Source organism: Triturus cristatus, chromosome 3_2, assembly GCF_964204655.1.
Source record: "Triturus cristatus chromosome 3_2, aTriCri1.1, whole genome shotgun sequence".
In the NCBI taxonomy this organism is placed as follows: domain Eukaryota; kingdom Metazoa; phylum Chordata; class Amphibia; order Caudata; family Salamandridae; genus Triturus; species Triturus cristatus.
The window spans coordinates 176684259-176697517 of record NC_140584.1 but is presented as its reverse complement, the minus strand read 5'-3'; the positions used below and the strand labels follow the sequence as shown (position 1 = coordinate 176697517).

The 13259-nt window shown below is 37.8% G+C and overlaps 1 protein-coding gene across 1 annotated transcript in view; it reads right to left on the bottom strand.

Annotated features, from left to right (window-relative positions):
• DPP10 (dipeptidyl peptidase like 10) overlaps positions 1 to 13259 on the bottom strand; it is a 1675128-nt gene that overhangs the window by 470239 nt on the left and 1191630 nt on the right. Inside the window, exon 11 of the mRNA XM_085647459.1 lies at positions 12322 to 12445. Within this exon, the coding sequence (XP_085503585.1) occupies positions 12322 to 12445 (124 nt within the window). The remainder of the gene's footprint in view (positions 1 to 12321; positions 12446 to 13259) is intronic.

Genomic DNA, 13259 nt, shown 5'->3' with positions numbered 1-13259 from the left:
ATCTATTCTGAGGATTCCTCTCCATGATGCCTTCCTTAACTAAAGAACCAAGTTCTTTTTTGACCTCATCACGTACAGCCAAAGGGATATTACGGGCTTTGTAAATCTTAGAACAGGAGTCTTTTTTTAAACGTATTTCATGTTTAAAACCAATTAATTTACCAATTTCAGTTCTGAAAACACTGGGAAATTTCTGTAACAAAAGATTACCAAGGCCATTAGACTCATCAATGACCAGAACCGGGTCTGGGCTGTTGGAATTAAGAATGTCTAATTTACCTTGTTCAAACCAGCTTAAAACAGAAGGCCCTTTTTTTGAGACATAAAGTTTTGCAGTACACTCTCGATTCTTGAACCTAAAAATGAGACTTCTAAACCCAATAATGTCAATAGGTTCTCCAGAATAATCCTCTGGACTGATGTCAGGCAGTTCCAATTCACTTCCTCGTGTTTGTACAAACTGAGAATTCCACACCATCTCATTCACTATGGAGTAAGGTGATACTGAATCAGCATACATTTTGGTGCTTACACCACCAATAACCATATCACATACGGGTTTCTTTTTAACGACAGAGTTGTCGATGTTTAGAATAGGAAGCTTAGCATCCTTGATGTTAAGAACAAAAGAACTACCATCATCACAATCTGTGTTAAATTCCTCACCACCACTATCTTCGCCCTGATCAATACATTTTACTTTGTTATTTTTACTCTTTTTGTTGCAAGCTTTAGAAAAATGACCAACCACACCACAATTAGAACACTTTTGCTTAATAGCTGGACATAATTTATAATTGGCAAGGTGAGACTTACTGTTACACCTATAACACCTCAAATTTTCCTTGTGGTCATCATTTTTACTCTTGTAAGAAGTGGTAATTGTCTTTTTTTTAAGATCATCTACTTTTGAATAATTTTTTGAGTTAACTTTTGCAACAATGTCATTGTTACTGCTATTTGTTTCGCCTTTGACTTGTTTGGCACTTCTACATGACATCTCAGATTTTCTCACAATGGCTAAAATGCTTTCAAGATCAGAATCGCCATTAACCCACAACCTCTCTTGGATTGTAGTATTGCTAGCATGCATTACGACTTGATCTCTGATAAGATCTTCCTGTAAAATACCAAACTTACAGTCTAAAGACAGAGTTTTCAATGCCGAAACATAATTGTCAACAGATTCATTACTAAGTTGTTTCCTTTGAAAAAATGTGTACCTAGAAATACCTATGCACACTTTAGGTGAACAGTAGCGATCAAAATCAGAGATGGCCTTCTCAAAAACATTACCATCACCGCTACTTTCCGTTCTAGGTAACTGATTAAACGCCTTGAGACCTTCTGGACCTAAAGAATGTAGAAAGATGCCCTTTTTTTCAGGTGGTTTAATCTTTCCATTAGAGTCTAACGTTTCAATGTAATTCAAGAAATATGCTTTCCATTCAACCCAAGGCATACAAGGTGAACTACCAGCAGACCAATAAGGTTGTGGAGGGGAAAGAGTGTAACCTTGTGCACACATGCTCAAAAGAAAGAAAGCAAAATAAAATAAATAAAAAATAAATACTTAAATAAATACAATAACCTCTTAACAATAGTATATCACGGATTATATAAAAAATAAACAAAGTAGTCACCGCTGTCCGTGAAGAGGTATTAAAGTGGAAACGATGTAGTAGAAATGATGGTCAGAAAATGATGAAGTACGAAGATTCAGTACATTAGCTTTAAAAATTTCAATTCAAAGAAATGTACACATGTAGACCAGTAGATGGCGCTGGTGTACACCACTTGTCTAGTGATCCTTAGTGCTGCGTTATGATAGGCAAAAGGACAGAATGTTTCATCAAGTTCCGTCGAAAATTAATCTTATTTGAGCCAGGAGTTGACGAAAAAAACAATTAATTATGAAAAAGAGTTACCTTCACTTTCCTTCAGAAAATTTTCCGCGTTGAAGGAAATGACATCTGAATGAAGTGTCGTAAGAAAATGGCTGCTACACTTATTACGTAGGACGTAAAGACCGGAAACCTACGTCACTAATGCAGTCAGGAAGAACAGACCTACCAGGAATTCTACTGGAGAAGTTGGAACGAAGATGAAGAATCCGAGGAGAATCAGGTGAGTGAGTCGTTGGTTATGTTTGAAACATAACAAGTTGAAGGATGCTTGCCACGACAAATGCTCTGCACTTCCTGAAAAAATGAATACTCGCACCGGTAGAAGCTCCGCACCTTCGAAATAGACACCAAACACCTCACGCAGAAACAGCACCTCTCTTTTATGGCATGTCCAAACTCCAAATTCCACGTTAGCAAGGCAGTTCACAGGCAGCCAAAAACAAAAGGAAATTCCACACTCCAATGAAATCACGATAGGCTGTAAAAAGCTTATCCAAAATCACACGAGGTAACAAGGGAAGTTTCCAAAGTTTAGAGTAGCAAAGTCTCGAAGCAAAGCAAAATATTAGAAAGTCGCTTTTCAGTTCACCAGGAGGAAAAAAAAATATTGATTAAGATGAATTCAATTAATGGGTTTGGTAACAAGATGCTTCCTTGGATCGTCGCCAAATTGTTATGAAGGATTCATAACTCGGACTTATATTTCAAAAGGAGTTTAATCCAAGTAAAAAGGAAGCACCACCGGTAACAGGACTTCAGGCTCCGGCTGGCTCCAAACAACTGCCACTCTTGATTCCAGGACCGATCGTATGTTCTATTCTGGAACATACTGATCGTGCCAGGAATCAAGACTTGTCAAATAACAAGTATACAAGCTTGTGCATGCAAGCACGAGGAAAACAGATAAAGTGCAAACGTAACATCATTACTGTTCCAGACATATGAAAAATGAAAAATGTTCTCCTCTCTGCTAAGGAGTTACAGCTTAAAAGTGTATTAAGGGATTCTCAATGCTATCCTATGGGAGGAGTAGTCCTCACAGTAGTAATACATGAAATAGGCTGTTTGTCACTACCATGACATGTAAAACAAAAAGGGACATGCCCTGCCTTTTAATTAGACAGCACACTGCCCTTAGGTCTACCTAGGGCGTACTTTAGGGGAGACATATGTCTTTAGGGGAGATTCAAGCTTGGCAAGTAGTTTTAAATGGAAAGTCTATGTGGTAGTAATCTGCCCACACATGTCCTGCAGTGGCATGCCTCAGACAGGTTTGGAAGGCTGCTTATGTGGGTGGCACAATCAGTGGTGCAGGCCCGCTAGTAGCTTTGAGTTGGGTTCTATGTTATACAACTTTACAAGGGACTTACTATTAAACAAAATATGCAAAACTGGTGTAACCCAATTATACCATGTTTAGAGGAGAGAGCACAAGCACTTTAGCATTGGTTAGCAGTGGTAACGTGCTCAGAGTCCTAAAGCCAACAAAAAGGTCAGAAAAAGAGGAGGAGGAAGGCAAAGATTTTGGAGTCACCCTTCAGGGAGGTCAATTTTGCAATATGCCACTTTAGAGAAATAACATGCTGGCATTGGATATTGTAGAAGATGTATTGAGTATGTAGCATCTTGATTAGTATTTTGGTATTTTAAAGAAAGAATTCTCAACACTTGATCTGAAACTGTTTGCTGCCTTTCTTCTGGGCTAAATATTAACTTTAGTATGTTCATGTGGATATTTATGTACTTAGCACTGGGCACCTGGATTACTATAATGGCACATTTTCATAGGAGATTTGTAAAATGTTATTTCCACACAGAATCTTGATGTACATTTTGCTCTTTAGAGGAAGGCACTTTAGTATGTAGTATTGTTTTTGACAAAATAATATCAGAACTGATTTACTTGCTGTTTCATGATTTTATATATCCTGCCCTCTATGAACTTCAGACTAGCACTATATAAAGTCAAGTTGATGAGGAATTGGATATTGTTTGCAATTTTGGGAACTTTTTGAGAATCTGTAAGAAACCGTAAAAATAAATAATCCTAAAAAAAAAGGTAAATCCCTACCCAGAATGGAATGTGACAAGGACGGGGTTTCTATACAGGGGAAAAAGATTTTCCCATGAACAAATGATTTTGCACTGGTGCAGAAAATTTTCAAATGCATAAAAATATGCATGTATATTGTTGCATTAGAAAATGTAATTCACAAACATTTTCCAAGATTATGCCTGGAAAGTTACAATTGGAACAGGTTTCCAGCATTGCCTGGAGTATTGTGCGTATTCTGGAATTCAAACAATCTACACATTTGCAAGGCTGTCTGATATACTCATTTCTGTAAGAATGAGTCCATTGTTTCTCATAGGGCAGATAAATAATGTTTGTGAAATTAATAAAGGAAAGGTCAGATCATAAATCCCTCAAACAACCAAACACCTAAAAACACAACCATAATAGATGAAGATAATATTTTGTGTGAGATAAAATACAAAACATAAATAATGGGAGAGTTGTATGGGAATTACATTTCTAATACAATAGTTTGGAACATTGGTTATAAATTAGTCTACTATCATTCTGAAACACTACCAATAAGATATGCTACAGCATTCATTGGCCTTCTTCTTGGCTGACTAGGAAGTGGCTGTATAGGTCGGAGAAAGCTAACCAAAATTCTGAATATGTGCCCTATCACAATCTTGACTCCAAAGTCTTTCACATCTGTTTATCGGATCATCATTTTGAGTGTCCTATTTATTTATAATGTAGTGGGAAAAACATTTTCAGTCATAATCACATTAACTTTTTTCAATGGGTTTCACATTATCATAAAAGATTGACTCTGAGCACTTTGACCTTAATAATGAAATGTACATCTAGGTAAAATTACGCTATACTTGCTTCGAAAAGCGAGCTAAAACCAAAAATTGACTTTCATTTTCATTGCATTTTGTTTCATCAGAAACCTGTTCTTGTACATCATTAATCTTTTAAATCACAGATGACTAGGCAGACATTTGTTTCTGAAACCTAAGATTCTTCATCTTTTTGTTTTGCATCGTATTCTTTCTGGAAAAATCTTGTTTATGATGTCATTTTAATTTTCAGATTCCTAAAAAGTATGCCATGTTGTATTCAATATTATCATTGATGAAACCAGTTTATACTATACACCTTTATAGTGGTCAATTCAAAAGGGCCTTTATTGAGAAACCCTAATATATTAACACAGGTCTAGAGCTGTTGAGAATTAAAGGGAAATATTGATTTTGGTTTGGTTTTGTCAATAAAGATGAAAAAAATATTGACTTAATAAAGTGAACATTTATATATTCTTGTGTCATTTCTGTGATAATTTCTGTTTTGGAATGTTTCATTATTAGAGGTTCTTGGGAAGTTGTGAGAGCAAATGCTAAAGTAAGAATAATCCTGCAAATATATTCTGATCCTATAAACATATTCACAGCTTTTTGTGAAGATCTTGTTGTCTTAAATAAACTTGTATTGGACCCTTATTTTCTTTCCTTCTTCAATTCTCTGTTGGTATGTTATGCTATATTACGAAATATGTTTGTATAGCAAGGATTTCTTGAACAACCTATTTTTGATAGAATGAATCAAATGGTCAAGGATTGATCCTGGCTGAGTCCAACACAAGAATGTCAAATAAATATATACAAGAAGAATCCTACACGAATATTAACATTTAATATATGTAGATGTACTCAGTGTCAGATTATAATAAAATGGATATTTCATTCAAACAGTTAATTTGTTCACTACTAAATGCTGAACGCTGGAGACATTTCAACAACGCAAGGTCAAAACAATAGCACACACTAATGGAATGGAGACCAAATAGTATTAAACAGTCCATCATTACATTGAGGCCTGAACTAGTGAATCAACCACTCAGCCAGAGCCGTTTAGTAACAGTATCTTTATAGTCCAGTATGGAAAGCATTATGTACAGTTCTTTAGGCTGATGTGGAAAGGTTGTCAAATTTTTTGTTGTCTTGTCTCAACAGTTCATGAGACTACCCGCAGACCGAAATGTCCTGATACAGCAATGGCCAATCCTTTAAATTAAGTCCATTCAAACAGTTGGAAATCCCTGCAAGAATCGTCATCAACAAATTAATTTTAGGTGCAGATTAAACAATGGTAAGAAATTTGGAAGAACGTGGAAGTTTAGGCTCCCCACAACCACATGGCGTTCATTCTCACGGGAAGTAGAGGCATAGTGGTGACTTGTCTTGTTGGGCTGACAGGTGCATCGACTGTACAATCTCAGTTTTCCTTGAATGAGACTTTGCCCAAAGAAGAACGAATAGAACAATTAGGCCCTTCACTCACATGCTGCTACTAAACTCTGCCTTTAGGATTACAGAGCACTGTTACAGGAGGGAATATTGATTTAAATCTATGCCTATTATAATGTATCATCTTGATAAGCACAAGACAGCAAGTAGATCATGTGGAGAATTAGCTCAAATTAAAAAACAAACCAACTTCAATCAATGTAACGCTATCTATTTTTTTAATACATTTGCAAGAGAGTGGATTCCGATCTAAAACACTAATGACTTGTTTCACTTACTCTACAATTTTGTTTTCAACTTACTTGAGCTGTAAGTGCCAATGCCCACCTTTTAAAATAAAGTTCACAGCTAAACAGCAGGATTAAGAGCTCTGTGCTGTTTCCAAATGAACACATGTCTAGAAGTGTGTGCACAATTCTGGAGGCTAAGAGAGAACCTGCTTGTGTAACCCAGCTAGGTCTCTACACACAGGTAGCTCATTCACAGGTAGGAAACATAATAAATTGGTTATGGCATTCTAAGGCGTTATGATCTGCTTGGGACTCAAAGAAGAAATGTTATTTTCTTCCTTACTGAAGTGAAGTGTCATATTTTACCTGTTTTACTCTTAGGGTAAACGTCGAAAATGTCTGGGTCCCAAACTCATTTTGAATGTCTATTTGTCCACTAAGTGATGATTTTAGTATTCTAAAATGAGTAATATTTGCCTGAGGCAACCTAATGAGATTCAAAATGTCCACTATTGTTTTGGGCCAAGTTAATCACTTTGCTTGCCAGCTGGCAGTTCCTGATCAATAGACCCATCCTACTGGGATTAGCATTCTCCTGGGAGAGAAAAAAGGTGGGAGATAATTCTCAGATGTGTGATTAGCTGCCTCTCTTTGACAAGCCTCAACATGATTTTCTCAGTGAGGCACCAGTCACCACAGGGTTTTCCTTTGCAATCGTGGAGAGAAAGAACTGGTCTGGCTGGGCTGAGAACCATGATGCCCTTGCCTGATTTAACGAGTCAGGTCATTGAAACTGGTGGAGTCACTGGTTCTTGTGCAGCAGTTTGACTGGTGTGGTTCTCTAGCCCTTTGGAACCAGATACCAGGAGAACCACCTTACTCTACACCATTCGATAGTACTACATAATCATCTGATACAGTCCTTTCTCTGACCATCTGCCTCTTGTTCTCTTGTCCTTGGGGCCTGGAGGAATGGCTGGACCTAAATCCAAATCCCAACGTAATATATCTTGTTAACAGAAGGAATAGTGACATCACTCATTTAGGCTTTTTAGTAAGATCAAGCTTAGAGAGTTTATCAATTCAGTGAATACTATCATTTCTATGTTATCAGAAAATGTCGATGTAGATGCTACCTCTGTAGACAACTGGCATTGCCTCTCTGTGAATAATTTAGTCCCAATAACAGTATAAAAATCCTGCAGAAGTAAACCCACCACCCCTTGGTTTTCAGAACCTCTAATAGCCAGGAAAACAACTCTGTAAAAGGGCTGAGAGACATTGATGCAAGCATTATAGAAGCCGCCTACTGGGCAACCTTGAGGAAGTATCCTGCCTTATTTGAGGTCCCAAGAAAGCCTCTTTTGACGACAAAATTGAGGCCTCAGGAAAAAAGTTGAATGAGGTGTTTAAGATCATAAAAACGTTCTAACACCTACTGCTTGTGATAGAAGCTCCCCCCTTCCTTAGAATGTTGTGAAACGTTAGTCATCTTTTTTCATTTTGTTTCATTTAAATACTTTATTCAGTAAGTTTTGCTGCCAAACACATTACAAGACACATACAAATTCATCAATAAAAATAAATTCCCTTGTGAAAACATTAAGAAGTCAAATAGCATATCTCAGCACAAGTATAACGTTAAGAACTATATAAAAGTGCATCTAAATTGACATTTCATTCACACTAAAACAAACGCCATAGCTGCTAGATACCCTGAGACTTGGGATATCACAATGCCCAATTCATCTCTGTAAAAGATAAAAACAATATGTACAATTATGAAGAATAATAAGAGCTAGTTATAAAACAATGGGCACGCACATCTTCACAAATACCTCATTTAAAGTACAGAGACCTATGGTTCAATTGCTTTTGTTCTGACAGACCCACTCTAATAAAGGCATTAGGATACTGCACACACGATCGTCTGGTTAGACCCTGCGCACAGTAGCCCTATGGGGTCCGGATGCTGCCTAGAGCCCATCTCTCTACACAAAGGTATAATCCACTTCTTTCTGGGGCTAGCATAAGAGGGGCGAAAGAAGACAAAATGAGAAAGAAATTCTTAAGCCTGCAAGCATGTGGTGCATATGGTACTCAGACAGCTTTGTGGATTCCCATTTTACTTGAAGTGTTTGTAGCAGTAAGGTGCCATATTGTAACTTCGGATCGATCTTCCTACCCACTAGTAGTGATACATAGACTAGGAAAGGCTCAAAACTCACATTGCATTTAACATTTTAAAAATAATCAGCTATGAGAGATCTTTCTGACACATGCCTAGACTTCTCAGTGTGTTTTATGTCTCAAAAAGCCTTCTTACGAACAGATTTCAGAAGATTCTTTGTAATGGGAATAGGAGACCAAAAATAACCAAGGCCAATCTGAAATACCATTCTCCTGACATTTGAGAGACCTCTGATTGTACCAGATGTATCACTAGAGACTACATCCAAAAAGTAGGAGTAATAATCTTCCAGATCTGGTCAATACTTAAGCCTGCACCAGAAAAGAAGTAGCCTACGTTGGGCCTTATATTTCATAGGTTCCAGGCTCGGATCCTGTCTTAGAGAAATCAAAGGTGTGTTTTTTGGGAGATCAGTTAGGGCTCTAATGAATGTATTCTCGGCCTCCCCCAGTGTGTTAAGTTTGGCGTTGCCCCATTATTCTGCCCACCCAGTACCCTACCCTCAGCTTTGGCTCTGTACACCTTTAGAACAAGAGATATACAGCAGACACAAGAGGCCCTGAACAGTCTTAAAATAACTGCAGAGCGCTACGTAAAGTTCAGGCTACTGCGCTCAACTTGGGGGGCCCAAGACATTGAATTAGTTAACTTAATGAAAAACCTTTTTTCATGATAAGATTCCTAAAATACAATCTAATTTTGTCACAACCTTTCTGAATGACATGATCATATCTCCTCTCAAGGAAGTAACAGTGGATGCGGAACGTACATTGTTCACTTTCAATTCCATCCCCCTAGATGATACTATAACTGCTATCTATGGTCTTAAATCAGGCTTCCCTTCTGATCCATGCTCCATTGAGCTGCTGATTTTGTGGATGAATGTGATCAGCTCGTTGGTGAAAAACCTATTTAATGATTCAATTGTCACTGCTGTTGTACCTTTAGCGTATAATCAGAATAGACCAAAGTCCTGCTCTTTTGCCTTGATTATCCTTTTGATTGGTCTGCTTGCTAGCCTGGGAGTGTTCTCATGCTTCTCCCTCAGTCAGAAGTGGTCAGGAGCCTACGGTTCAACTTTGATAACCTGCTCCCTTTTTAACCTCAAGTCTCGGCACTGGTGGGATCCTGTTTTGGGCTCCTCCATGTAGTAAATAAATGTTTGCATTTCCTTTTCTTACCAGCCAGGTCTTAGTTACCTCTAGGCTGGATTATGCAAATGTTGCATATTTAGGCTTGCCTGATTACTTAGTAAATAGGCTCTGGTTGTACAAAATGGGGCGATGCAGATGTTTCACAATCTTTCTCTGAGAACAAGGGTCTCCCTGCATCTCCATTCCCTTCAGTGACTCTCAGTGAAGAAACAGATTCTGTATAAGACATTTAGGGGGAGATTTACCAAATCTCCATGCAACGCAGCACAGCGTCCCGTGAGGCAATACTGCATTGCGCGACAGGGAAGGAGTAGGAGAGTGCCATATTTGCGCCGGTGCTGATTACAGCTGCCGTGCACCACGCTCCACCTTGGCGCCACAGTGCTGGGGTATGTGTGTCTAGAATAGGTTTTGTACAGGAAGGATACCCTTCCTGTACAAAATACTATGCCTAGACACGAGGGAAAGCCTTTCTGACTTTGTATGCATGCTGTACAGTGCAGCACGCATGCAAAGTTTGAAAAGGAAGTAGAAATGAAAGCATCTCTCCCTCCTTGTGCCTAGTTTAAAAGGGCACAGTTTTCTCACGCTAAACCCAATTGACTGTGTTTAGTAAATTGGGTTTAGCATGAGAAACCTTGGGTGGCTGCATGGGAATGGCCATGCACCACCCTTAACATGTCCCCATGGCACGAAGTAATGCGAAGTGCTATGCGCTGCTTTGCATTACTTTTACGTTATTTCCAGAGCTAAACAAGTTTAGCGCTGGAAAGTAAATTAGGAACAAATGATTTTGTACCATTTTACATCACGTTTGTGATGCAAAATCTTAGTAAATCTCCCCCTCAAGAGCCTTACATCATGTAGGCCCTCAATATGTTGAAACAAGAATTAATTCTTATTCTCCCATCAGGGAACTCCGCTCCTCCAATCTGGCCATGGCAGTGGTGCCATGGATCAATCTTCTCCTGGAATAGTGGCCTCACCCTCTCCTTTCTGGGGCCTCTGCCTGGAATATACTTTCCCTTGGCCTTCACCTTGTAGGATCCGACAGATTTTTATTAAAAAGTTGAGAACATGGCAGTTTGTTCAGGCTTAACTTCTTGCCCATGATTACTAGCGCCGGGACCCTTTTTGGAGCATTTGTTGTGTTTTATAAATCTCTGCTCATCATCATCATATAAATCCTAAAAATGTTGTCAAATTTACTGATTTTGGGCCTCAATCATATGAAGGCTGGGAGTATGGCACTGTCCCAGTACAGACTGAATTAGCATTGTCACTCTGTACACACGAAGATGAGTGTTATGAAACAGAGTCAAAAGATGAAGTTTACATGGTAAGTGGTAAAATGAAAGGTACACATGCCAAAATATTGCAGAGTAACAATTTTTAAAGGATTTGATTGCATGATTAAGAGTTATGTGCATGCAGCTATACTAAAAATCTGTTAATCCAACAACATCGTATACGGACAGCAAAGTAAAACAAATGAACATGCAAGGAGGTGTTGTGAATAGCAGTTTGTTGTTTTAATAGAGTAAGGCATCCAAAAAGAGAGCACTTGTTAAAGAAAAAAAGTCATAAACCAACAATAATATGTTTTTGTGGTAGCAAAGAAAATACATCATACCACACACAAGTTCGAATCAACCAAAATCACCACTTCAGCCCCAGCACAAAACTCTAATGGGAACTTTAATGGGACAAAACAACTATTCACAAAATGTCATGACTTTGATGGACAGCCCATGCAAGTGATGGCAAATCATTCAACAAAAACTGAAACCAACAGCAGAGTATGGTTTACCTAAAGCCCAATCAATCTCTTGTTCTCTCTCACTTTACTTCTTATTGCACGTTTTTCAGGAATTTCATACAGTTAAAGCTAGACCTAAAAAGAATCCTGCTTTTCTGATATGGGGACTCTATCCAAGGAATGTCCTCAATTCTATAGAACACATAGTCTCCAATGTCAAAATCAGTTTAGTATATTATTGTTTGGCAATGTTTCATAGATTACATTTTATAAGACGTTTCAGTGGACTTTGTGGGAGTGACTCTGTAATAATGTGGGCTCATACACAGGTATCGTTTGTAGTTTTGCATTACAGCAGATTAAAATATTTTGAGTTGAGCATGAACAATGAAGTCAACAGGGGATCATTGTATCTCAGTCAAAATACATTTCTTAGCAATCATTTATAAAGGTGCTTGTAAACATTATTTTCTCCAAAATGTACAGAAGACTTTTGCACCAACATCTTCACACCAGTTTTTTTTTGTCACATCTTGATTGTATAACGCTGATGGCCTACAGACACATATGTAAATGCCCCTATAAACTATTCTTTACTCGAGGTGACTTACACACCACTTCAATTTGGTACATAGCAAACAAGCATTTTAAACTTCATAAAACGGGCTGCACATAGCAACAGTTTGTTTCATTCAGTGTGGTTCATTTATAGGTTTGTCATATGAAGGGGTTAGCAGATCACTTTACTTACTTTGCTACAGGCTCCTGTGGTAGTCTCGCAGACAGTAAGGATAGATACATTCTGAGGTCTATTTAACCACCTCACCACAGTCTTTGTGTTGCTCACCCACTTCACCATTGTGATGTAATAATCCCTGGTTAAACAATGAAAAATCCAAATATTTAACACAATTGTAATTTGTTTCTCTCATTGCTTGCTCTATAACCGGCATCAAGTGTATAGTGTATATAAAATATGCACTATTAACAAACAAGGCAACCAGGTTTTGTTGTCACTTGTTAACACTTTTCACAGTTGCAGAACACAATATTTTTAGTTACTTGAGTATTTTGTATTGATTTCTAAGGATGACACTATTGAATGAACTGTCAGTAAGCACCAAGAAAATTTTAAATAATCTAATTTCTACTATGCGGATATCAAAAAGATCAATACTCATTCGTTTATAGAAAAAAACTATTTCAGTGCTTCCAGGAAAATAATCAGTTTTGGCTTGATTTTAACGTCTGATAACCTGTAATCTGAGATCTGGGTGCCTGACATTGGCAAGCGCCTGATCTATTTTTCATGGAGTCTAGACTTTAGTATTTCAGGGAGGCCTTTGTCGCCCAATGCAAGAATAGTTTCCTAAACAGAATTTAATTCTTTGCAAAATACTTTATTGTGTAGAATTCACATTTAAAAAGGAAGCAAGTTAAATGCATAAGTCATAGTAGGCAACCATACTTAGAACCCAGGTGGGCATCAAACAAACTTTATTCGGTTAAAGTTGGATATAACCATAAAAGCAACCTAAAAATTGTACATATCTTCATGTTTCACGTTATACAATAAAATACATAAAAACAGGAGAATAAAAAGAACCCCAAGGAGCAACAGACCCCGATATCCATATACATAAAGTGTGTTGTGCAGACTATCCAATTTAAAACACAGCTATAACTCTA